The 25,125-nt window shown below is 32.6% G+C and overlaps 2 protein-coding genes across 4 annotated transcripts; one reads left to right on the top strand and one right to left on the bottom strand.

Annotated features, from left to right (window-relative positions):
• Positions 1-2,259: 2,259 nt before the first annotated feature.
• On the bottom strand, positions 2,260-6,720 carry LOC122603588 (mRNA cap guanine-N7 methyltransferase 2). 3 transcript variants are annotated; one of them, XM_043776328.1, is made up of 13 exons: positions 6,488-6,720; positions 6,326-6,404; positions 6,000-6,094; positions 5,464-5,535; positions 5,274-5,383; positions 4,889-5,011; positions 4,712-4,804; positions 3,934-4,002; positions 3,731-3,819; positions 3,496-3,593; positions 3,351-3,364; positions 3,113-3,184; positions 2,652-2,744 (listed from the first exon to the last, which is right to left on the bottom strand). In XM_043776328.1, the coding sequence occupies exons 1-12, from the start codon at positions 6,569-6,571 to the stop codon at positions 3,145-3,147; spliced, it is 966 nt and encodes a 321-aa protein (XP_043632263.1). In that variant the 5' UTR covers positions 6,572-6,720; the 3' UTR covers positions 2,652-2,744; positions 3,113-3,144. The 3 variants fall into 3 exon arrangements, with proteins under 3 accessions (XP_043632262.1, XP_043632263.1, XP_043632265.1); XM_043776330.1 differs by lacking the exon at positions 3,351-3,364; XM_043776327.1 differs by lacking the exons at positions 3,113-3,184; positions 3,351-3,364 and having other exon boundaries at positions 2,260-2,744; positions 6,488-6,708.
• A 4,304-nt stretch (positions 6,721-11,024) lies between these two features.
• On the top strand, positions 11,025-11,674 carry LOC122603654 (60S ribosomal protein L27-like). The gene has a single exon (XM_043776421.1). The coding sequence runs from the start codon at positions 11,105-11,107 to the stop codon at positions 11,510-11,512; it is 408 nt and encodes a 135-aa protein (XP_043632356.1). The 5' UTR covers positions 11,025-11,104; the 3' UTR covers positions 11,513-11,674.
• Positions 11,675-25,125: the final 13,451 nt, after the last annotated feature.

Here is a 25,125-nt window from a genome sequence, read left to right as displayed (position 1 = left end):
CCGATTCAATCACAAACTTATCAATGTAATTTGATATTATGCTTATATATATTATACGAGAGCAAGTACACGTGCGTTGCGGCGGTGAGATGATGGGGTGATAGGTCATAGAGTGTGATAGCCAAATGTCTTAGCCGTACGGGTTCCGCCCTCGAATTTAAAAATTCGTCGAAAGTATATCGAATAACATCTCTAATGAAAGAGCATGAAATTTTAAAAACACCCATATAATTTTTATAATTTATCGATGTACGGTTTGTAAGATAAAAAATTTTGAGCGAATTGGAGGAATAAATGATTTATGAATGAGAGAGAAAAAAGATGATTGGTTGAGATTTGATGAGAGAGAAAAACTCTCATTGGTCATGTCCTTCGACAGCCATTTTGAGGGAAAACAAACACAAGAGTAACCTCTCCCCTCGGTTTAGGCCTCTCGAGACTCAAGGCCAAAAACCCCTACGAAAGGTCACAGAGAACCAAAGTCTAAATAAAAAGTCTACTTAATCTAAAACCCATATGCCTTACCCTCGCATTCCACTACCTCTACCTGGAAGCTCCTCTAACGCATTCGGGATTCCGTACTTCCACCTCCATCTACCTACCACTCTTCATGTATTGTCAAAGTCCTCTGTAGCATAGCTAAGCCACTTCTCTAGGCCAAACCCTCACAAACCTCCTTTATATATCATACATCTAATTAGATTTATATACCCACTTTCCAAGATTCCATATTTCATATCCATGAAAGACGAGAAACCGAACATTATTCCAACCTCCTCCGTCGCCACTTTTTCAACATCGACAAACAAAAAACCAAAATAGATTTATAGTCCAGGTTCATTCTTCAAGCCCAACACGGATTTGAGGATCTAGCCTAAGAAGATTTCAAGCCCATACCATTTTCGATCCTACCCTTAAAAAACCAAACCCGACCCGGTCTAACCCGGGACCGAACCAGACCGCCCGAGCATATATCGGGTCGTGCTCATGCCTACCCGTGATTGATTGTTGAGTTGTCAAAGTAAAGCGTGTTGTTGTCTTTTTTTGAAAGGTGAATTTCGCTAGAAACTTTGTGTCGTGATTTGACAAAGAAAGGTCTAGCATACGTTGTCTTAACCGGGTCCGCGCTAGAGAGCTCCATTGAAGTGGAAGTGCCTATTTCAAATACCCGATGGGGGAAAACCCCTATTAATCCGCCCGAAGGCATGACGATTAATAAAGGTAAACCTTGCCCCCCTAGACTTGAACATGGGTATACCAAAGCCAAGCCCTCATAGAGGGACTTAATGCCTATGTCCTCCTCAAGGTTTGAACACAAAACCTCATGTAAGAGGGATGACCTTTCAACCATTGAGATAAAGTTGAAAGGAGTTGCCTAAAACGTATATTTGTGGTATAATCTTTATCTATACATGTTTTAATTCAAAAACAAAAAGAAAACCATCTTTCAAAAAGCTAGTGCTTTTAGGCAGATTAGTAGGGGGTTTTTCCCCTATCGGGTATTTGAAATAGACATTTCTACTTCAAGAGAGCTCTCTAGCGCATATGCGGTTAAAACAACGTATGTTAGACCTCTCATTGTCAAACCACAATAGGAAGTTTCCAGCAAAATTCACCTTTCAAAAAAAATTTGCTTTATTGATAGGAAAATGATTAATCAACCTAATTAGTGTTCCTAACAATATGCCTAAAACCTTAGGAATTTGACATGTGGAATGCACTAATTCTCTTTCCTAATCTTGCCCTCTGATTTTTCCACATGTCATCATCTTACAATTAGGCACAACTTTAAGCATACCAATTAGGTTGATTTATCATTATCCTTATTGATACATGTAAATTCATAAATAGACCTATAAGAATCCATATAGCAAAAGTGCATGTGTTTAGTGAAAAAGGACATTTCTTAAATTTAACGAATAGGTGCTAATGATGTCTAGCTTATGTCACATTACAACTCTATTCATATAAAATAAGTTAGGAAACACAAATTTTTCGTATTATCAGATTTACCACCATGTGACCACAAACCACATATAGATGAAAATTAGAGGTCACATATTCAAAATCTATCAAAGGCAACTGAAGAAACTATATCCTACGATCCATGTGGCAACTGAAGAAACTATATCCTGCGATCCATGTGAAAGAATATTGATTTACTGGTCATGAGTTCTATAAAGTATGGGCTCTGAATACTAAGACAATACATGAGATCAAAGGTTTTCACCAACAGATGAACTTGCTAAAACGGAAGTATAAAGACTGAACAAACTTGATATGTAACCAGTTTAAACTTTACCCTGAAGGAGAATACCTAAAAATGTACTATTAATAATCAAGGAAGTGACTGCTTTCAAATCAATGCTCCTATACCAACTTTAACTTTTAAGCTCTCGAAAATAGGTCTCTATCTCACAATCAATCCCTTCGAGTCTGCCTGCTGTCTCACGTGTCAAATTTCAATAAACAACATATAATACTCTATTTCCTATATATAGGATTATAAAAGTTAAAAATCCGTCATTTTCCTACTTAGTTCTTGAACATAAATACATAGATTGATTGGTTACGTTAGTTGAACACCGGAAATAAGGTTAGATAGCTTCCGAGAAACGCAGGTCTGAAGGTCCAGGACCTAATATCCCTTTTTGTTCAGTTATCTTGCTCAGGCAAAAAGATGATTCTGCATGTGATGCTCCAGTTTTCTCTTCGTCCCTCCACACGCTACCTTGCCAATCCCTCTGAAAAGGACAACATTTAAGATCGAAGATTCTGAGTAACAAAACTAATCAAAACCGACTCTGACATTTTAATAGTAAATTAATGAGACTAAACATGTTACATCAGACCCATAAAACATTCTTCTCTCAACTACAATTTGGGTATACTTGCAAATTTTCTCCGACTTTGAAGACATTATTTACTTTGGTAGTATAAAGTTGAAAACTCCAAATTAACTAAAAAACTTAATTAGAATGAAAAACAAAGGAAACTACAAACATAAAAGCTGCTTTTCAGGAAGGAAGAAAATACTCCATCCCCAATCACTAAACCTCGTACTCAGAATTTAAATAAAAATGAGCATCTCTTGAACTGTTACATAGATTACCATGCTTTACTGTAAATACACTCTTTGCAAGACTAATTCAATTGTTCATCAAAGACACAGAAAGGTTGAGTTCTGGTAGAAACAAAAAAGAAAAAAAATACAGAAATGTCAATTATTTTAAATAGGTTGTTCAAAGATTCAAAGAAATACAGCTAAGAGTGAACTGCTTAATATTTTTAAAAAAACACAAATGCTCGTTTAATTTAGGATGAAAGGGTACAAGGTTTGAAATTTTAACCTGAAAGTGGATGGCTAGAGAGCATGCGAGTATTCACCAATTTAAATCACATAAGATTAGTTCAAACAGTAAATATAAAAAAACAGGTAGAAATGCTAATTAAAACAATATATAAAAACAGGTAGAAATGCTAATTAAAACTTGCCTCGTCAAGGATTTGGGTTACATTATGCAACAATGGGGTCATAAGCGGAGGGGTAACATCAGGATCAGGCTTTTGAAATATGAATGTGGTATACAAACCTGCAAAATAAGTGAGACTAGTAATGAACAAAACGGAAAAAAAAAAAAAAAAAAAATTAAGCAAAACATGAATAAATAATGCATGAAATTAAGGAAAACAGTTTTGTAGTAAAATGATAATGAAACGGATACAAAACCTAGTACATCTTGGAATTTCGGTAAGAGTCTTCCTTTGGGGTCCAGAAAACCATGACCGACTTCTCCTAGCATCCCCGAAAACTGTGTTCTTATTTGACAAAGTAATAGGAGAACAATCAGCCTTAGAATATGATAACGGGATTACAAGTACTAAAACTTTTACTTCTTTATACTGTTATCGGGGAATCCAAGACCTACTTACTTATTATCATCATAGAATTCTAGCAAGTTTTGTATCTCAACATACTCAAGACCAGCTTCCCTAGCCAACCTGTCAACATAATACAACATCAAATTACTGAAATTATGAATATAAACTTACAAAAACTACAGCTATTAATAGCTTATTTCCAAATACATAAGGTAAAAATCTTTTACATCCAGCTAACAACCACAATCTGCAGCATTACTTGTTACAACACAGCTAATCTGCTTCAAATTGGCGTTCCTTTTCATTTGACCCTCAACAATTTCTTAAACACTATGAGAGTTTGATGCACTCTGCAGTAACATCTAAACCGCCTAGTTTAATGTCTACGTCTCTATGATGTCTATTGACATTCTGAATCCTCATAATGTTGAAATTTCTCAAATCTTGGTACAAATTTATAATCACATAAGATCTCACCACAAATTAAATGGCATACACTAGATGTCTTTTTTCTCTCTCTCTCTCTCTCTTATTTTGTAGCATATTAGGTTAGTATCTGGGATGGGAAGCGTAAGTTTATCTTTTAGGAGGGGCTGGCTATCAATAATTATGCTGAAAATATATAAGAAAATGTAATCAGACAGGCCCCATGGGACAAGTATGATGACCTAGCAGGTCTCTACAAAGAGCTGATATAATATAGATGTATATCTGTGAATCTCCCAATACCTTAAAAGTAAAACAATGGTGCAGTATTACAATGCCAAATTCCTTGTTTTGCTAATATAAGTTATGACCTTAATTGTAAACAGAGATTTAAAATCACAACCTTATCAAGCTTGGAAAATGCACCAAACTATGTGTTTCAGCAGAAGCATCACTCGCAAACTTCATTTGGTATTTTTTCCCGAAAAATGGAAACCTGCAAGTTAACAAGAAACAAAAATAAATTCAGGTGTTTAATAATCTTTTACAAGTATAAAGGGTATTGGATGTTTTCTTATACTTTTCTTCTTCAACTTCAAAAGTGATCATATAGCTTTCTGATCGAATGCAATTGGGAACAAGATTGGGCTTCATACCACCACTCCGATTGTGGTATGCTTCAACACTTTTCTGATACTTTGCCCTGCAAGTCATTAAGTTGCACCTTCATATTTAAAACAAGTAGACTGATAACAGATAAGTACGGTAAAACAGTGTACACATACATAGATATTTTAAAATGTTGCAAAATTTACTAAATATATATTAGCAAAAACAAAAGATTCATTTAAAATATAAAATGCAGAATCTTATCAATCCAGATGCATCAACAAACTATTAGCACTAATCCGCAAAACAATGAGAAATAAATCCGACAATAGCGCCAAAAAGAAATGGTAACGTACCATAAAGTAGATGAGTCCAGAGTAATACCAATAAGATAACCCCCCGGTTTCAACAAAGATGATACATTATGTAGAAGTCTTCGTACTTTCTCCTCGGTTTCAAAACAAAACTGCAGTAGAACACAGGTTCCTATTGTCACTAGTTATATAAGAGGATATTTAGATATTTGCAGAAACATAAGAGACAAACCTGCAAACGTTGCATGCAACAAACTATATCAACTGTGTTTGCTTTATCACCCAAAATTGCTTCCAAATTTTCCTGGAGAAGGTTAACATATGTTAGTTGATAAATAACAGAGTCAGAGACGCTTAAATGAACAACATAGCAAATACACTGCAAAAACATGAACTTTTATCCAATTCTTTTATCCCAACAAGGTTGATTTTCTGGCAACCCAAACCAGCCAAAGCTAAACTGCGCCAGGTCCATCACGTGAAGGGTAAATCATGCTCAATTAGCAGCCAGATCAGATGGTGGCTCAACCAACTGATCCACCATCACCAAAAAATTAATCTGAGAAATCATAATTTTCATTGAATCCAGTAAAGAAGATTGAACTCGAGAAACTTTCAAAATTCCCCAATCTTCAGAACCAACCAAGGATACTATCCATAACCACAGGTTTCAGAAACTTTATAAACTCGTATAGGAAATGAAAAAGATACATCCTTTGTGACATTCAGTAAGTCTTAATGCATACACAAAGAAACAAAAAAACTCACAGTGCAAGGATCAAGCTCATAAAAGTCGGAAGTATAAGTCTTGTGCGGACTCTCCCATGCTTCTCGAACTTCTCCAACTCCAGATGATGCTTCATCTGCCAACATCAATATCCCAATCCCCAAAAGAGGGTCAAAAAAAAATCACTCAATGATGCACCAGCTTTGATGAAGTGGCAAAAAACACATTTGCTACACTTAACTAGACAGTTTGTAAGCTGAATACACACAAATTAGATACATTCATATTTTTTTGATATATATAATTATAATAATAACAACCCCCTAGCAATCTTTATAATGTAAAGTGATAAAAAGGGAGAAATTACCAATTCCAATGAAGTGACCAATTTTAGCTTCATCCCATCTCTCTTCATCTAATACTTTTCCGCAATATAAATCACACACCTTTCCATTCATTCATATAAGCAAAGATATAGATACAGAATTAAAAGAGTGAAAGATAATATGGAAGGGGGGGAATTGCGTACGGTGGCATATGGAGAGACGAAAATCTTGATGAGAGCTGTCTTGATGGCTTCCAGAAGAAAGTGGTGAGTTGACTCAGCCATCATCCGGTTGTTGTTATTGTTATTGCTGTGTGTATGATTTATTGTTGGATTATTATTAGTATTAGTGTATTAGTATTGTTACTGCTCATGTTCATCATCATTATTATCAACTTTTCCTTTTTATTTACCTCTGCATAAAACAAACCCTATTTAGTATAACTCTGGTTTTGGGAGTGACTTCGTTATTATTATTGACCAAAGGAAATATATACACTTACACTATGTATGTATGTAATAATAGCGATTTTCAAAACTACTGTTTGGCTTAGCTTATTCCTTTATTTTAGTTTTGCCTGCTTATTTTGTACTTGTAAGTCATGATAAGCTCTCAACCTATAAAAATAAATTTTACCTAAAATAACGAAATATAAACAAGTCAAAGCTCAATAACGTCACGGGTGGGTGTTTCTAAATGAATGCGTATATATGTGTGGTCATTTTAACTCCTGAGTGTTAAAATTATTTTTTCAACTCCCTTTTTTTTTTTTTTTTATTTTAACATTGAAAAAACTTTTATTAATAAAGAATCTAGCAAGATGCTACAAATTACAAAGGATACAATACAAATAGCACAAATAAAGAATATATTACAAGGGGATTAGAAAGTAAAAGAGCATGCTAGATTTCGGTTTGTTAACCATAAGAAGTTTGTTTTGTTGATCTCTCTAATCGCATAGCGGATTGACGGGGGCTTTTGTGTGAAGATACATTCATTTCTTATTTTTTAGATTGTCCAACAATAAAAAAAGGATGACAAGGTTGATGTAGCAGTCGGTGAATTATCTGCAAGTAATCTCGTGTCATCCAAAGAGCTCTCTTGTTATAGAAGGTTTGTTTGGTGGTTATTGACACCTGGAGGTTATGATGCTCCAAGATTCAGCAAAGTTGCAATGTAAGAAAAGGTGAACTGCTAATACATAGTGGAGATTGCACAACGAGCAAATACTTTAATTGGGATTTGGCGTAGTAGTGGTTAAAGCATAAATCCCTTATCTATTTTAATGCAATCAAAAAATGTGTTTCAAAACTCTAGCTTATTATATATATTTATGGCCACCAGAGCTGAGAGAAAAAAATATTCATATCTTATAATCTCAGCCATCTAAATAAAATACAACAAATGATCTCAGCCGTTTAAATTAAAAAACAGGTTTAAACACAACACCAAACACTTTCCCCTTCCCTCCTCTCTCTTTACGCTCCTCCCTCTCCAAAAACCTTTCCCCTTTTGATCTCATCCTCCCGCCTCCATTAAACCTGAGATCTTTTGGAATTGAAATTAACACTCGCCTAATCTATTTTTTAGATTCAAGGATTTCGTCATCGGATCAACATCAAGTCCACCTACTGCCAAAAAACGTGACACATATCGGGTTTTCTTAATTTGCTTTGCCGCCTGAAGAGTATAACAAAGACTTAATTAACAAACACAATTGAATGAATGTTGGTACCCATCTAGGTGATGTGCATACCGTTTCTTCATATAATTTATTTAGTTTAGTTTTGGATCTAGAGTTTAATGTTTTTGTGTAGGGGCATTATATTTACCTTTTGTTTTGTTATAATTGAGTGAATATTTAGATTTGTATGCATGTTTAATTTTGGAGGTAGAGATGCATTGCGTTTTTTAACTTATCGCTAAATTATAATACATGAAAAAGATATTGTTTTTTCTAATTATGATACATGAATAAGTTAGTTATTGGCTTTTCTAGGTTTGTACATGGGTATATTCTTGATATTTAGTTGCAATATTTTGGTCGTGGCATGGTTGTGGTAAATGAAGATGCTAAAGGGATATGTCATGACTCATGATTCTTTTTTGTAGTAGTTTTAATTTAGTCGGTTTAATTCCATTGCCACAAGCATGTACATTATCTTATAGTTTTATTGTTGATAAGTAGAACGTATCCTGATTGTTAACATTTTTAAAGCTTGATAGGAGGTATTCAAGGAGGTACGGATACCTACAGCTCTTTGGAACACGTAAAAATTGCTTACATTTTTGCTTGATGATGTAATTTTGAACAATATGTTGTGTTGTTAATGTAAGGATACTTTGGTTAGTTGGAATTATGTCAATCGTCTTATAGAATTTGGAAAATGGATTTTGTCTTTAGTATTTCGATCTATTTTTGTAGGCCGCATTTTTGGATACCTTTTCTGAAAAGACATCATACTTTTGCAAAATTTGGTGTTGTGTAGTATGCATTGTTAGTGAGATGAGATGTTAATGTATTCTGCGAGGGACCAAGGCTCCTGCATGTGCAAGGCTCGAATGTTCTAACCTGATTGTTGGTATTGACTTCACTAAGAGCAATGGATAGTGACCAATGGACTGGTAAAGTAATCACTATTAATATATAAAACCTATATATATTATATATATTTCCGATTTATGTTGCTATGCTGCAAACGAAAGTAGCTAACCGGTTATTGTTAAATAGGGTCAAGGTCTTTCAACAAAAAAGCCTACATCATACTGTAGATGGTTTTAATCCATACGAGCAAGCAGTAACAATTATTGGTAAAACATTGGCTGCTTTTGATGAGGATAACCTGATTCCCCGTGACTGTTTTGGAGATGGTATGATTCTTTAAGCTAATAGTTATTGCAAATAGTTAGTTACAACATAACTAGTTGTTTGGTATTTGGGACGAGTGGTTGAATGTGCTTGTGCTGCTTTATTTGACTTTTATCGACATGTCCACACTAAATCGACACATATTTACAAGCTGCCTATGAATATTGATTGACGGGTCACCTAAAATACCACCAGCGAGATAGGGTAAATGTTGCATAATGTGTGGGTTATGGCCGGCTAATGGGTTCATTGGTTCTGCCAAATCTTTTAACTTTCTTTCGTTATTGTTTAGTCTGAGTAGGGGTGTGACCATGTTGACCAACAATACACTGATGAGGGACTAGCAACTAGGATGAGGGAGTAATGACTAAGACTTCAACATCGTTACGGATTAGCTTTGTTATATGTGTGTGAATCCCTCTACATGGTAGCCACTAAATCGTTGCACATTTTAGTTTTGCAGCAAAACTATTTTATGGTTGATGCATCAAGATGGATAAGCTTGAACACGGTATTAAAGATTAGTAGGCCTGAAGCTTCAAAGGTAAAGTACTATTGAAGATTATATTATGATGGCACACAAGTGACACTGGTTACCATTAATTTTTTCAAATGTAAATTGTTTGAACATCTAGATTCTAGATTTTAATTGTTTTTCAACTGTTTAGCTCCAACGATTTGTGTTACACCTTATTAGTAAAAGTTGCATGTTTGTATTTTTGTAAATTGTTGTATATTTGTAGATAACGTTGAACATGTTTCGTGTACTTTTAAGTATATATTTATTGTTTCCAACCCGGTCAACGACCGGGTATTGATCTAGTTATAATGACTAATAAGCCATTATTAATACACTATCTTATTTTATAACATTTTTTATAGATTTTTTAAAAAATCTTTTTGGAGAAATCTAATCAAAAGAAGTAGCTCCGGTGTCCAACTCATTTAAAAAGGGACATATATATTGGTTGATTGAAAATTGGACGAAAGGAAGTCATGATGCACCTGAGTAAAATTTGCTAATTAAAAAGAAGGCTGATAAAAGAGAAGTTACAAAGTTAAATAGTGTCAAACTGTCAATACGATACATATAAACAAGAACATATCACATGATTTAGTAGTGGTTTTGAGTTATCAAGTAAAAAGTCAAGGACAAAGGTATATTACGATATGCTTGGTTAGTATTGGGTTTGAGTTATTAAATAAAAGTTCAAGAACATATCACATGATTTAGTACTGGATTCGAGTTATTAAGTCCAACGATAGTGTACCATTAGTACAATATTAAGCTTATTTTGTTTTTCATTTGTAGCATCGAAAATTATTTTGGTATAACTACTATTATTTTACAACTTGAAGTTTTAATATAAATAGGTGAGAACCAAACATCCTATACTTAATTGGATATTTAATGTCATACGATTTAATCAATCAAAAACAACAACTCAGTCCCTAGTTCCCTACCAAAACTCAATGTTGTATGATTTAATCAATCAAAAACAACTCAGTTCCTGTCAAAACGGGATATAAAGAGGTAAGATGTTGACACTATTGCATATACTTAAAAGTAAAGAGATTGCTTATAAAAGAAAAAACCCTCCGGCCTATCATTTAATGACTCAAATAATAGTAAAAATTGCAAAGTTCTATCAAGGTTTGAAGTCGAACTGTTAAAAACGAAACAAATCACCTCCTTCGCTTAAAGTGCCTTAAACTAAACTTACAAACATGGAACATGGTCACTCAACAACGGGGTAACGCGCATTTTTCTTCATACATTTGGGCCTAACTCCAGGACCACAAAAGCCCAACTAAAAAGCCCATCTCAACAACCATCAAAACCCTAGAAATAACAAAACCCTTCCTATCTACACTTTCCCCTGTATTCCACACAGCAAGCCGCATAATCACACCCTCCTCAAAAAAAAAAAAAAAAAAAAAAAACCAAAAAATGGTGAAGTTTTTGAAACCAAACAAAGCAGTGGTGGTCCTAAACGGCCGTTTCGCCGGTCGGAAAGCAGTGATCGTGAAACAATTCGATGACGGAACTCGTGACCGCCCGTACGGTCACTGTCTGGTGGCCGGAATAGCAAAGTACCCAAAGAAAGTGATCAAAAAAGACTCAGCGAAAAAAACAGCAAAGAAATCACGGGTGAAGGCTTTCATTAAGTTGGTTAACTACAACCATATAATGCCAACAAGGTACACACTTGATGTGGATCTTAAGGATGTTGTCTCTGTTGATGTTCTTCAGTCACGTGACAAAAAGGTGAGTGCTTGCAAAGAGACCAAAGCTAGGTTTGAAGAAAGGTTCAAGACTGGAAAAAACCGTTGGTTCTTCTCCAAGCTTCGATTTTGAAGAGGATTCCAAGGAAATGAGGTTGTTTTTGTTACTGGGCTTTTTTAAGGTTTTAATATGTTATGTTTTTATTATTGTTAGAAGATGATGATGGATAATGTGTCATGCTAGTTTTATGTTGTTTTGTTTTAATCTGATGGATATCTGGATTTTGAATTGAAACTTGTTCTCGATTATTATTCGTTGGATTATATGCTTTTGTTTTGCTTGATTTGTTGAGGATTTTCTGTTACATTAGTCAGAAAAGCATTTTATTTGATTGTTTTAGACACATTATAGGCATAGTATCTTTTGTAAATATATGAAATATATAGGCAGTCTGGTTTGTTTTTTTTGTTTTTTGTTTTTTTTACTTTTTAGACAGGAAGATAGTAATAAGAAAATCAAATGCTCATAGTTAGTTAATGTGGATATTTCTCTCTTTATTAAGTTGGATAGCGATTATGTGAAGTTTGATACACTATTGTGAAGTTGCGATGGATATAGAAAGTAGCATGATAAAGTAAGGGGACCTTCACGTCATTAGAAATAGGACTCGTACCTTCTTTTTTCTACTGCAGAACCCTGTTTGGCAGGTTAGTATCTTTCCATGAAAAAAAGGTTGGGCGAGAACAAGAGGGGCCGTCATCCGACGGCCGTGAAGAGCCGCTTGCTTCGAAGGGGTTAACATAACATCTTTGTTTTTAGATACAGAGGTCAAAGGGTTCGATTCTCACCCCCATGCAAAGGCCGGAGGTCCTTTTTTATTTATCATTTAGATAAAACCCGGAAGCAACATCTTTACCTAGGTAGAGGTAAGACTGTCTACATCTCAACCTTCCCCGTACACCATTGAGGTATTGGGGCCCAAAACCTCTTACTATGTTCGGTTTAAATGAATTTTGTTTCATTGTTTCCGATCGTGATTAAAAGAGAAACTTGACCATTCTTATATTTAACCTTTTAGATTCTTTTTTACTCTAGGCCTCTAGCATGTTTTAAACAAACTATCAAAAGATTTAATCTGATGGATATCTGGATTTTGAATTGAAATTTGTTTTCGATTATTAATCGTTGGATTATATGCTTTTGTTTTGTATGTTTTGTTAGGATTTTTTTGCTACATTAGTCAGGAAAGCATTTTATTTGATTGTTTAAGACACATTATAGGCATAGTATCTTTCGTATGGTTTATGAATATATGAAATATATAGACAGTCTGGGTTGGGGGGTTTTCAGCCAGGGAAATAGTAAAAAGAAAATCAAATGCTCATAGTTAGTTTATGTGGATATTTCTCTGTTAATTAAGTTGGTTAGCGATCCTGCGAAGTTTGATACATTATTGTGAAGTTGGGAGGGATTTAGAAAGTTGTATGTATGATTTGTCTTGTTTTTGTTCTTTCATGTTCGGTTTAAATGAGTTTTGTTTCTGTGTTTCTAATTGTGATTGAAAGAAACTTGACTAATCTTATATTAAACGTTTTAGATTCTTTTTTACTCTAGCATGTGTGTTAACAAACTATAAAAGATTTATGGTCAGCCTAATATGCCGACTTTGATCTTTTTATTTGGATTACTTGTTATTTTTAAGAGTCTAGAGCCTGTTTACTATTCAGTAAAATACTCTGCTAAGTCATAACTGTGTATTGAAGGTTGTTAGTACTTACATGTTATGAGAATGGTTTTTGCATCAACTTGAGTGCTCTTCTGCGTTGGAAGTACAGAGGCCCTTTTATTGTTGGGGAGGGGATTCTCAAGTTACCCATGTTAGGGTAATCTTGACTTTGAAAAATTATTAATTAGTACTCTGAAGTTATTCATTCTGCAAGTGCTTAAAATAAGGCAAGCCTTACGGACTTTTGTTGCTGTTAGTGTGTGTTACTGTAAAATTTGTGTAGACTTGATGTGAGCATCCAAGATAGTTATATATATTTTAGTCATTCCAATAAGTAGGATTTCATAAATATCAAGTCCAATGAGATTCTAGATCAAGTGAGAACCAAATATATGGTGAGAACCATTGAAAAATCATCTCTAAGGGCTACGCGCGTATCATAACAAACGTCACCATCTCTTGGATCGCCGCCCATCAAATCCATACCATTCTCATATGCGTCCGGTGACAACCCCTTTAGAACGGATGTAGGGCAACGCCCGTACCGTATCCATACGTCTTCTTAACATGTACCTCATATGATTTTTTACAATTTTTTTTTTTTTTTGAATGGGTTTTTGTTAAAAGAAAATAAAAAACAAAAAAAAGTTTCAAAAATGAAAAATAAAAATTAAAAAAATAAAAAACTATACAAAAAAGGAGGGAGGGAAACCAGTGGTTCTCTCCATATTTGTGGTTCTCACGTTAATCCACCCTTTAAGTACTAATTCCAATGTTAGCATCTTTTTTGGATGACTGCCTGGGTGGGGAATCTGGAGAACAGATAATGAATGGGTCATTTGTTGCTTCTTTGTAGCCAACGTTTAATTGTTTCTATATGTACAGACTTATTATTATGAATAATAATGGACCATTTGTTGTATATTGTTGGAACCTTTGCACCTATTGATGCGTGTTGGTTGCCGAGTTATTATTATCTTATATACTGAAAACCAACATAAATTTTTACAAGCCCTTAAGCGTTTGCATTAGAAACAGTATTCTTCTCTAAGAAGTATATAGAGTCCACACTTCCTCACTGACTTATGTTAGTAAATCTATAACAACACATATTTCTCAAATTAAGAAAAAAAAATAATCAAAATTAGATATCCTCTTACGCAGACACAAAGATAAAATGTAATCAAAATTTCTATGGTAAATATTCTATGGCCTCCCATTACTAAACCTTTTCATATATTGATGATTCAAAAGAATTGCATACTTTTATAAAATATACAAATGAAATCCGCCATTTGGTGAGATGTTGGCCTAACCCACAAATTAGATAAAGTTTGAATTGCATTTCCCTTTTGGCAATTTTTATTTTTAGCTCAAAAGATTAAAAAAAAAAAAAAAAGATCAAAGGGTACACTGAACACTGATAGCCATGTCCTTAATTAATGAGTCTGAACTTTTCGAATGGGAGGTTGAATTGGTATACTTTTTTGAACGCTGATGTATTATGAATGCTCTTACATTAGTTATTTAGGTTTGCTGGGACTCTGGGCACTGCAGGTTTGCTTTCTGTAGCTAGACTTCATTACGTATGTTATCCTTTTGCAGGTATTCAATTACTTTGGAGTAAACTGGAGTGGTATATATGTGTTACTGAAAAGTACAATTTAAGTGAACTAGCACCCTTGCATCTCACATTGACCTTGATTTACTTTAACTTGGTAAAATACAAACCCAGAAATAATGAATAACTTCAATAAAATAAATAAGAGTATAGCAGCTCAAAATAAGTCAAAAATGTTCTGGAATTGTTATATGTGTGTCTTTACTTTTAAAAAATCTTGTTCTTTTTCCTAAGCTATAACAAAACTCTATATTCAACCTTTTCCTCACACTTTTATTTCCAATATATCTCCCGGCCTTCAAATTGGAGATACTGTGTCAACACCACCATCGCCGACGGCCATGGCTGGAGTACTAGATACGACATGGGAAGACATAGTTGCCAAGCACAACTACTACGATCCGAAAAACCTACCTGGACGAATTTAAGTATATAGGGAAAACCATACCTACTTCACCTTACCATAAAGAAAGGCAGGTCTATCTCAGTCAATAAAGCCTACAGTCGAGCAAAAATAAATCACATCACTCTGGATGCAAAAATGGCTGCCTGTAAAAGACAACATGACGAGTTACGTACCAACTAGTAAAAATTATAAGCCTTCTAAATTACTATTTATAAAGTAAAACGCCACGCAAACCGTGTACGCCTTACTCTTACAACAGGTAAATAAGGACCAAAAGCAAGAAATCGAAACTGTAGAAATCTTTTGCTCAACAACTGATCAGCAGAGCAAACATATCTTTTTTGTTGTAATCTAACTTTACCAACATTTTGACCAATGTCATGCAATGTATATATATTAGCAACTATGCTCCAACGTCAAACTTAGGTCCATCTAATGAAATATGCTAGCAGATTTAAATTTACAAATTTGCTGCTAGGTTTTACTTTTGATTAGCGTAATTTCATAAATCATATATAAATTCCGTAGCAACGCATGGGTAAGTTTTCTAGTTGTGTTTTGAAAACTATCTGGGCTATAAATAAAGAACGACCCATCCTGCTAAGCCGGAAGAGTTATAAATAATAAATTCAACCCATTCTCGACTTGGGGTATTGATTTGTGGATCCATATTGGTTGGTCGTTTAAATGAAAATCTAAGTACGTCTACAATATAACCATTTGAAATTTTATTTTTTCAATCTTGCAACCCAAAAAAATTATCTATATCTATATCTATCTATTATCTAATATTATAAAGCAAACTCCACTTGTCTAAATTTTAAGTTTCAACATTTATTTTCTAAAAAAGCCTCTTATCTATTGTATATTTACATAAAATAACTATAATACTCAAATACTCATTATCTCTCTTTAAATCTCAATCAATCTTCTCTTTCCTCCATAAATCATTTAGACTTCCACTTCATTCAAAATCTTTTATCTCAAAAATTGTATATCGATAAATTATAAAAATTATATGGGTCTTCTTAAAATTTCATGTTCTTTCATTAGAGATGTCATTCGATATACTTTCGAAAATTTTCTAAATTCGAGGGCGGAACCTCTACGGTTAAGGGATTTGGCTATCACACTCTATTACCTATCACACTTTATGACCTATCACCCCACCATCTCACCGCCGCAATGCGCGGATACTTACTCTCGTTAATTATAATATAGATTCACATTAGACAAAAAAAATTTACCATTTATAAAACAAATAAAAGTCTAACCAATCAAATGTTCCATTTGATCCATTTGATTCTATAGATGATAATAAATTAAATTAGCGAAACATTTATCTCATATAAAAATATAAATAACAACATATTTTGCTACTTAGAAATATAAAATCCATAAATCATAATTAATAAAATAATATATATATACGTATATATATTTATATATATTTAATTTATAGTTAAATATTCCTTATTTTGTCGTTAAAAAAAAATAAAAAGAAAAACAATATAAAACATACATGTATCATCTACACGTACGTATACATGAAAATTACATGTAAATTTACTGACAACATATATATATATATATACAAATTATGGGAATTTTTTTTAACGGTAATTCGAGTAACAACATCAAAAAAATATCTCACTGTACAAAGGTGAGACTCTGTCAATTCCACTCCTCATAGGTTCAAAAGATGGACATACATTTCAGAAAAAACACAGACTTGTCATTTTAATGTGTCAATAACTATGTGTAAAACTAGTAATACATCATCCATTTGCTATTATGAGATTATCTACCGAACTTGCATAAAATTCAATAAATGATATTAATTGCAAAACTACTTTTTAGTAAATGATATTAATTTGGGTGAACCACTTCTAATAAATGATATAAATTGTGTGAAACTACTTTCAATAAAGGATATTAATCGTACTTGGTAGAAAGTTGCTATAGGCATTTGAAAATCACATCTTTGGTAACTTTTTACAAGTACAATTTACCCATCGATAGGTTCACATTAAAGGTTACATTAACATTGAAGTTACATTAAAATTTCAAACCTACTTAATTTTTATCACTTTGATATCTTACTTGTGTAAAATCTCACCGATTTAATTATTAACCCAATGAAACGTGGTTGAAAATACTAAAACGACGCAAACTATGTTTGCACTTGCAAGACTTTAGATTGAGCAATACATTTATGATACATGTCTCTAGTTATTAGGCTCCCATCGGAGACCAACTACTTGTGATGGATCATGGGGTGTTCATTTGGTCAAGTTTTTGGGGAATAAAGTTATTCGGTTTTTTATGAATTATTAAACCGCTCATTACCCAATCCACATATGTGGCCACCCAATCCAAACCACCCAAATAAAGTTCTGGTTATTTGGTTGGGTTTTGGATTACCCAAATAAAAAACGTTTTCAAGTTTTAATTTAGTATATTTGAATAATTATGCAGTTCGAATGTTAATGTACATTATTTTGTTTATTCATGGTGAGGTTATTCAAATAATTACATGTATTAAGATTTTTTGGATTAAATTATTAAAATAATTAAAGTTCTATTTATATCATTTAAATTAGGTTATTATAGCTTTATTAAACATTAAAAGCTTAACCGGGTTTCGGTTGGGCCCCAATTGAAAATTTTATAAACCAAAACCGAACCATTTAACAACTTTCTTAATCGGTTTCACCCAAACATCAAACCAAATCCAAATAACCCAATCCAAATAATACACAAGTCAAATGAATTGGGTGGGCTATTCGGTTAATCCGAATAATGAACACCCCTAATCATGTTGAAGTTTTACTTATTTTACACATATATCAATTATGCAATATATAGTGTCAATTTATACCTCGTATGACTATTCAAAACTAGTTAAAAACCCAAATCAAATAAAGATTTTTTACTTTGATGCTATGAGTCAAACGCATTATGGATCAAAATTTAATTACTTTATCCATATAAATAATTGTGAGATTGATAGGATTTGGATGAGCCAGAGGCTTTAGTCAACTCTAGATTTAAATAAACTAGCCTTGTACCCGTGCGATACGGCGGGACATAGGTAAAAAATGCTGGTTAAGTAGTTGTACCGTGTTATTATATGAATGTATGATTCAACTCAAGTGTTTCTTAGTCCGGCTGAAAGTGCAAACCGCCATTGTTGTTTCAGGGAAAGGAAGGGACATGCCTAAAGTTTTTCTTTTAAGGGTATTTTTGGAATTTCAGGGATAAAGTGTTTGATAAAAGTATAGATTAAAAGGGTAAATTGGAGATTTTAAAGGTAAAGTGTTAAATTTTGGATGGGGTAGTTTGTTTATATAGATAGTATAGATACTTTTTATGAACAACTACTATTTAGACTTTTCAAAAAAACTTGCACGGAACGCTATACATTTACCTATTATCTAATTTATTTGTTTACTAGTGTTCAGGTCCGTCTAATGGACGGGTAGTTTCAAAATATATTAATAAAAGCTAGAAAATTAGAATTTAAATATATTAAATAGATATACCGAAATCAACTTGAAAATTTGCTAACTGAATAGCCATTTCATCGGTCAAAATAATACTCCTAAAATTGACGGAGGCATGTCTGATAGTGCCCTGCAAATAACAAAAAAAATGAAAAAAAACTGGTAAGTTCTCTTACTGTGTTTCTAAGTATTTAATCCAATTTTAAAAAATAAACCTCAAACAAATTAACCATAAGAATCGAATAAACATCTTTGCATACAGATCTAGGAAAATTATTCAGGATAAAAAGGGAACCCAACTAAGGACATTCAAATGTCGATCAAATGATTTTATCGGCTAACGCAAGAAAGATAGAGAAACATATTCTTGATTAAAAAAAAGTCGAGCCAAAAACCTTGCAAAGCCATCTCCTGTTGTGTTAAATCCTAAACATAACGTGGATCAAAGGGTTTTATCTAAAGGTATTATTTAAAATTGATATCATGCTTTTCATAAGATCCGAAGTATATATGTCATACACAAACTAAATGATGAATTGTTCCACCATGCTAAATAATCATACTAAAACATTCAACACCATCTTAATATGTAGCATTTTCCCCTGATTGAATAACAACGTTATGCCATTAATGAGCTAGTTTTAAACTAGATTCAAAATAGTTATAGTTGATATATTAAAATAATCATAATCTTACTCGTAGCAAAATTCGAGTTTTTATTTAAAAGCTTATAGAAAGATATAATCCTAAATTTTAAATATACACCATTAATGAGTTACTTTCAAAACGATATCAAAATAATTAAAGTCAATATATTAAAGTAATCAGAAACCTACTCATAGCAAATTTAGACCTTATATTTAAAAGGTTATAGAAAGATATAATCGTAAATCATAAGAGTTAATATATGTTACAAATACAAAATTTAATATATAATATTTAGATTAGTTAAGTCAAATATCACAACTTAATCAATACGAAAGCTAAAGAAGAAACATACGAAAATTAACTTCATATAAACATTGATTTCCAATTTACCCCTTTTTTTCAACTTTAGTTAAATAAAAAATTTACAGTTTCTTATATTCTAAAAGTGTAAACTATATAATTTGAAAAATACATACCAATTCATCAACAAAGACCATCTCGAACATTTTGATTTTCTTCGGGGTGTTTCACTCCGAAACAGTCCATACATGCACAACACAGAGTCGTGAATGATGGTTAACATATGTTGGCTTAAGATCTTCAAAATGAACTAATGTGGTCATATTTTTTGTTGTTGAAGAAAAGCCATAACGAACCTACAATGGACAACAGACTAAATTAAAAGAAACAATAATAATATCATAAGAATTCAGTGTTAAGAAATAATAATAATGATTAATTATGTGCAGAGTATATAAAAAGAAAAACCAATTTGTAATTGATCGTAACTTCTTGTTTTTTGTCTTACGTGAGTTATATTATAGATTACAATAAAACCAAAAAGTGTAAATTAATTATTTTCAAATTGGGTGAAATTGTAAATTGGTAATGGAAAACCAAAAAGTGTAAATTAATTTTTTTTTAAGTGTAAATTGGTGATGGAAAACCAAAAAGTAAAATTAATTATTTTTAAATTGGGTTAAAGTATAAATTGGTGATAAAAAATCAAAAAGTGTAAGTTAATTATTTTTAAATTGGGTTAAAAGTGTAAATAGGTGATGAAAAACCAAAACGTGTAAATTAATTGTTTTAGATTGGGGTTAAAGTGTAAATTGGTGATGGAAAACCAAAAAGTGTAAATTAATTTAGATTAATATTAAAAAATTAGAGAATTAATAAGGATGAAGGATTAGGCTAAAAAGAGGAGATTAAGGATGCCAAGTGTATCCCCAACCCTCTCTTTTAGTTATATTATAGATAACTTTTCAAAAAAGTTTGCATGGAACGGTCAATATTTACATACTATTTATTCAGTTGTTTAAATATCTTCGACTAACAACTAGAATCAAACTATTTATCTAGTATTTGGTTTGTGAAAACTTGAAACTTTCAACTCTCTTGCGCACCTTATAAAATGCGTCTTTTAAATCTTTGCTATTATTAAACAACTAGTCTTAATATCTGATGTGTCGTTTGTGTATAATTAAAAGCAATCAAGTTTTAAATTTATAAAATCAAGGAAATACCAAACTAAACACATGCTCACGGACAATGGATCCGTTCGTTTGTAATATAGCTATTAGGTAAGACCAGGTTCGTTCGCAGGGACTATATTTAAGAACTAAGCAAGATCAAACACTAAGATTGGTTGGGGGTTTTGTGACCGAGTTGTCACGTTGCCTAAACTATAAATAATAAAAGACAGTTGAATCCGGTATTACCGGGGTAGGTTGTGTCGGAAGACACAACGAAAAGATTTTGATTTAAAAACAATTTAATTAAAAGATCATCTACTTCGAATCAGAACCATGACATGTTTCAGGTTGCACTACTTCAATACAATAGTTGGGATCTAAATAAGTCACTAGACTTTGTCACGTGAGTACCACCCTATCCGCTAACAAATTCGTGTGTCCTGCCCAAATCCCCTAACCGATTAGCTACAGGTGTGAGTACCACCCTATCCACCTATAGTTGTCTAACCAATTAGTTTGTTTAACTATATAAATAACAATTATGTCTACCGAATTACCAATCCGTTAATACGTTTATTCTTATTATTATTGAACTATTCTTTACCAGTCCATGACATAAAGCCGACTATCTAAACCTTAGACAATCAAGATCATGAAGACACACAAATAATACCATTACAAGCATGAATACATGACCAACAATTCAATAATATAGAACAAAGATTAAATATACTAAGATCACGACACAACGTTAAGTGGAATAACAATAATAATGCAACCGTCACATAATCATGTCACTTCATCTTAGTAGATGATTAAATACCTAGCTACTCATAATAAAAGAACAATCACAATCAATAGTGTATAAATCCATAATGTACCAATAGAGAAATAGAGAATTGATTGATGTCGAATTACTGCTCGTCACGGTTGCGGTTGTGACTCTCGCTCACGACGTACACCACCTCCTTCTAGATTGATGATTATGATGATCATGTTGTTCAGGATTGATTTTTGATTAATGGATGATATGAGGGTGTTAGGAGGGTTTAGATATGGTGAAAATATCCTAGAAACGACCCACAAGTCGTCTGGAAGAAGTATGTTTTGTAACTTAGGGTTTAGAGAGGGATTTATAGGTTTTTGGGCCAAACCATAGCTGAACCGACTTTCCCAACGGTGCTCATGAGGTGGGAGCAGCGCTCGTGAGGTCCCAGCGGCGCTAGTATGCTTCAGGATCACTCCAGCGGCGCTGGTGAGCTTCAGGATGAATTCCAGCGGCGCTGGAGGCTTCAAGTTCAACACAAAAGTTGTAGATCTTTCTCTCGCCTTTCCGTGGATAGCTAATTCATCAGAAATGAAGTCCGTATGAAGAAGTTATGCCCAAAATACTAACACGTGGTCATAGGCTTCATGTCAACACAAGTTTCTTCATCTTAAGTCTTGAATATCGATCTGAATCTTCATCTAACCATCCTTTATCTTCCTTTAAGTCCTTTATCAACATTTCTTGACGTTTTCCTTCATGCCACGAGCAATGAACTTGAAATCACATATGCATGCCATTAAGTATCATAAGTTCATTCAAATGACTATAAAATAGCCAAAACTAGTGCGGTAAAAGTCTATATAATTATCGCTCATCAATATCCGTACGATGTACAGTAGCTATATAGATTGTATCATAAAGAAATTCGAATATACACCATACATGATTTGTGAGTATGAAATAAATTGTGGTTAAAGTAAACCGATGATCGAAAATTCGAAACTAAGTTATAACAAACAGTAATGATAATTATAATATATGTTTAGTTTTAGTTTTGGATTTAGCTTGAAGTTTTAAAATCACATCAAAATTGGAAACTGTAAGCATAGAGAATGACGGCAAATAGCCTCGTGATTTCGGACCGTAAACCCAATTTTTTGAAGCTTCATGTAATTAACTTATTATAAGTAATACTTATATATAATAAAAGTTGAAAAACTAAGAAAGAAAAAGAGACAACTTTATTAATGAGAAAACGATTGATTAAATAAGGTTAATTATAAGGGGGATGAGAATATAAGGCTGTTGGGTACCTAAGCTTAGGTGCCGGACACTCACCTATTAATTTTTTAAACCATAAAAATCATAGGGGCTCAGACATTTATTCATTAAACAATAAATAATAAAATATTAGTATGTGAGGGGTTCCACACCTAAGCTTAGGTGTCGGACAACCTTATATTTCCTTTTCCCTAATTATAATATGTTTTGTATCTATAAGCTAAAGTTAGAGTTTAAGTCTAAGTCTAATAAAAAAAAGTTGAATATATATATATATATATACACACTTAAAAAACTAATTTAAAAAAATAGATAAATTAAAATGACACATGTCGATCAATAATTACGTCACGTGTCGTTTCAAACACATCTCAATCCTGTTTTATTTTATTGGTAGATAGTTATATTTTTTTTCACAGTTGTAATTTCATCTAAATCCAATACATATGTCTTTATTTTATATCCACCGTACTTTACTATCTGTTTGTAATATAAGTAAATAGATATAAATATTTTCTAAATTTTACTTAAAAAAAAATTATTTTCAAAAAGTTATGTCGAATTTGTAATGAAATCTCAAATGCATAATTCAAGAAATCAACTACCACAAACTTATAAATACTTCTTTTTTTTTTCCTTTTTAAGTTTACAAGACTACCCATCTCACTCTATTTGTATTGTATTACAACTTTCATGATAACTTTTTCACCACATTTTGTCATCCTTTTTCCTATAACCAACTGTGATATGTTTGTTATTATTAATATTGTTTACTTTACATTTTTTATATATGACCAAAGTGTCAATAATTATTAGGAAAACTTATAATTTTAATCATAATCATTTAAAATATTTCTGAAAGATGTACATCTTGGGTTTCTTTTGTTAGTTGGTGACGAAGACCAAAAAAGCTATGATTTTTCTTGTGGTGTCGACGATGAAAGAAGGAAAAAAAAAAAGAAAACTTGATTCAAGAATTTCGAAGGAGACTTAATTAGAAAACATATGATAAGTTATATTTGATATTAGATAGATATCGATTAATGTATCATAATATATCTTATAATTAAAAATTTTTGGTCCCTAAAGCTACCCCTCCTTTTATCTAAAGCTTTAAGGCGGGTTTAGTTGTGCAAAATGTTTTTAAGTTTTATATTTCTAATTTTAAAAAAATGAAAAAGGTTTTCCTTTTCCGAAAAACAAATAAAAATTTAAAAACGTATCCAAATTAGAAAATGTTATCTTAAAGACTAGTAAAAATATTCAATAAATAGAACCCATATATTGTTCAAAGAATACTATAATCTTGTTTTAAAATATTGGTAGATTCGCTAGATAAATAAATCAAACAATTACATCATCTTAGTATGAAGTAATTGAATTATTAATATATTCTATACTAACTATAATTATTTATAACTAAAAATCGTGTACAAAGATGTAATTAATTGAGTGGAATATGCAGATTCTATATACATGATTCATACTAATAAATATAACTAAGAAAAATTGAACAAAGAAAAGTTCAAGTTTTAACCCACCCATAAAATTTAACTCAGATCCAAACCCATGACCCAAGACCCATCCTAAAACTCTATAAAAGCCATTCATCCCCCCTGTTACACTCTCAAAACACACACATGACACACCCATCTAAGAAATAAATAAGAAGATAGAAAAAGCAACTTTGTCTCCTCTCTCTCCAAATCCGGCCACCACCACTGGAAAACTCGCCGCTAGACACCGTCGGAAAATTCGTCGGAAAATCCTGGCCACCACATCCACTCCACCATTTCAAACCCCAAACACCTCCATCACTCTGTATATCTCCAAAACCAACAAAACAACACAAGCACCACCACCCAACACCCACTTCCGCCACCTGCTACCGTCGTGGCAGCCGCCATCTCATCACCAAAAAACCGAAAATCTCTCTTTTCTTTCATTATTTCCAGTTTAACACAAAACCCACCAAAATCATTAATTTATAAACTTTCAAAAACCCATTGATTTTGTTATACAAATACATAGATCCAATAACAAGAACCCAAGTCTCTCTTGTGCCTCTTTTGAATTTGGCCAAAATAAAAAACCAACAAAATATACCCATTCGAACTTGAACTATCTATAAAGTATCTTTAGGTGTTTAATCTTTGTTATTAAATATCCCATTATGGGCAAGAATATGAATACTAATGTATTCATCAATCTTAATTAAGTTTAGGGTTTTGCTAAACAAAGCCCTAAGGGCTTTCATAACGTGCATTAAATAGTGGTACACTAACCATAAAAATCAGGGGTAGACTTTTGATA

This window comes from Erigeron canadensis, chromosome 6, assembly GCF_010389155.1.
Source record: "Erigeron canadensis isolate Cc75 chromosome 6, C_canadensis_v1, whole genome shotgun sequence".
NCBI classification, from domain to species: Eukaryota; Viridiplantae; Streptophyta; class Magnoliopsida; order Asterales; family Asteraceae; genus Erigeron; species Erigeron canadensis.
The sequence above is the reverse complement of the archived record's forward strand: the minus strand, read 5'-3'. Positions and strand labels throughout refer to the sequence as shown.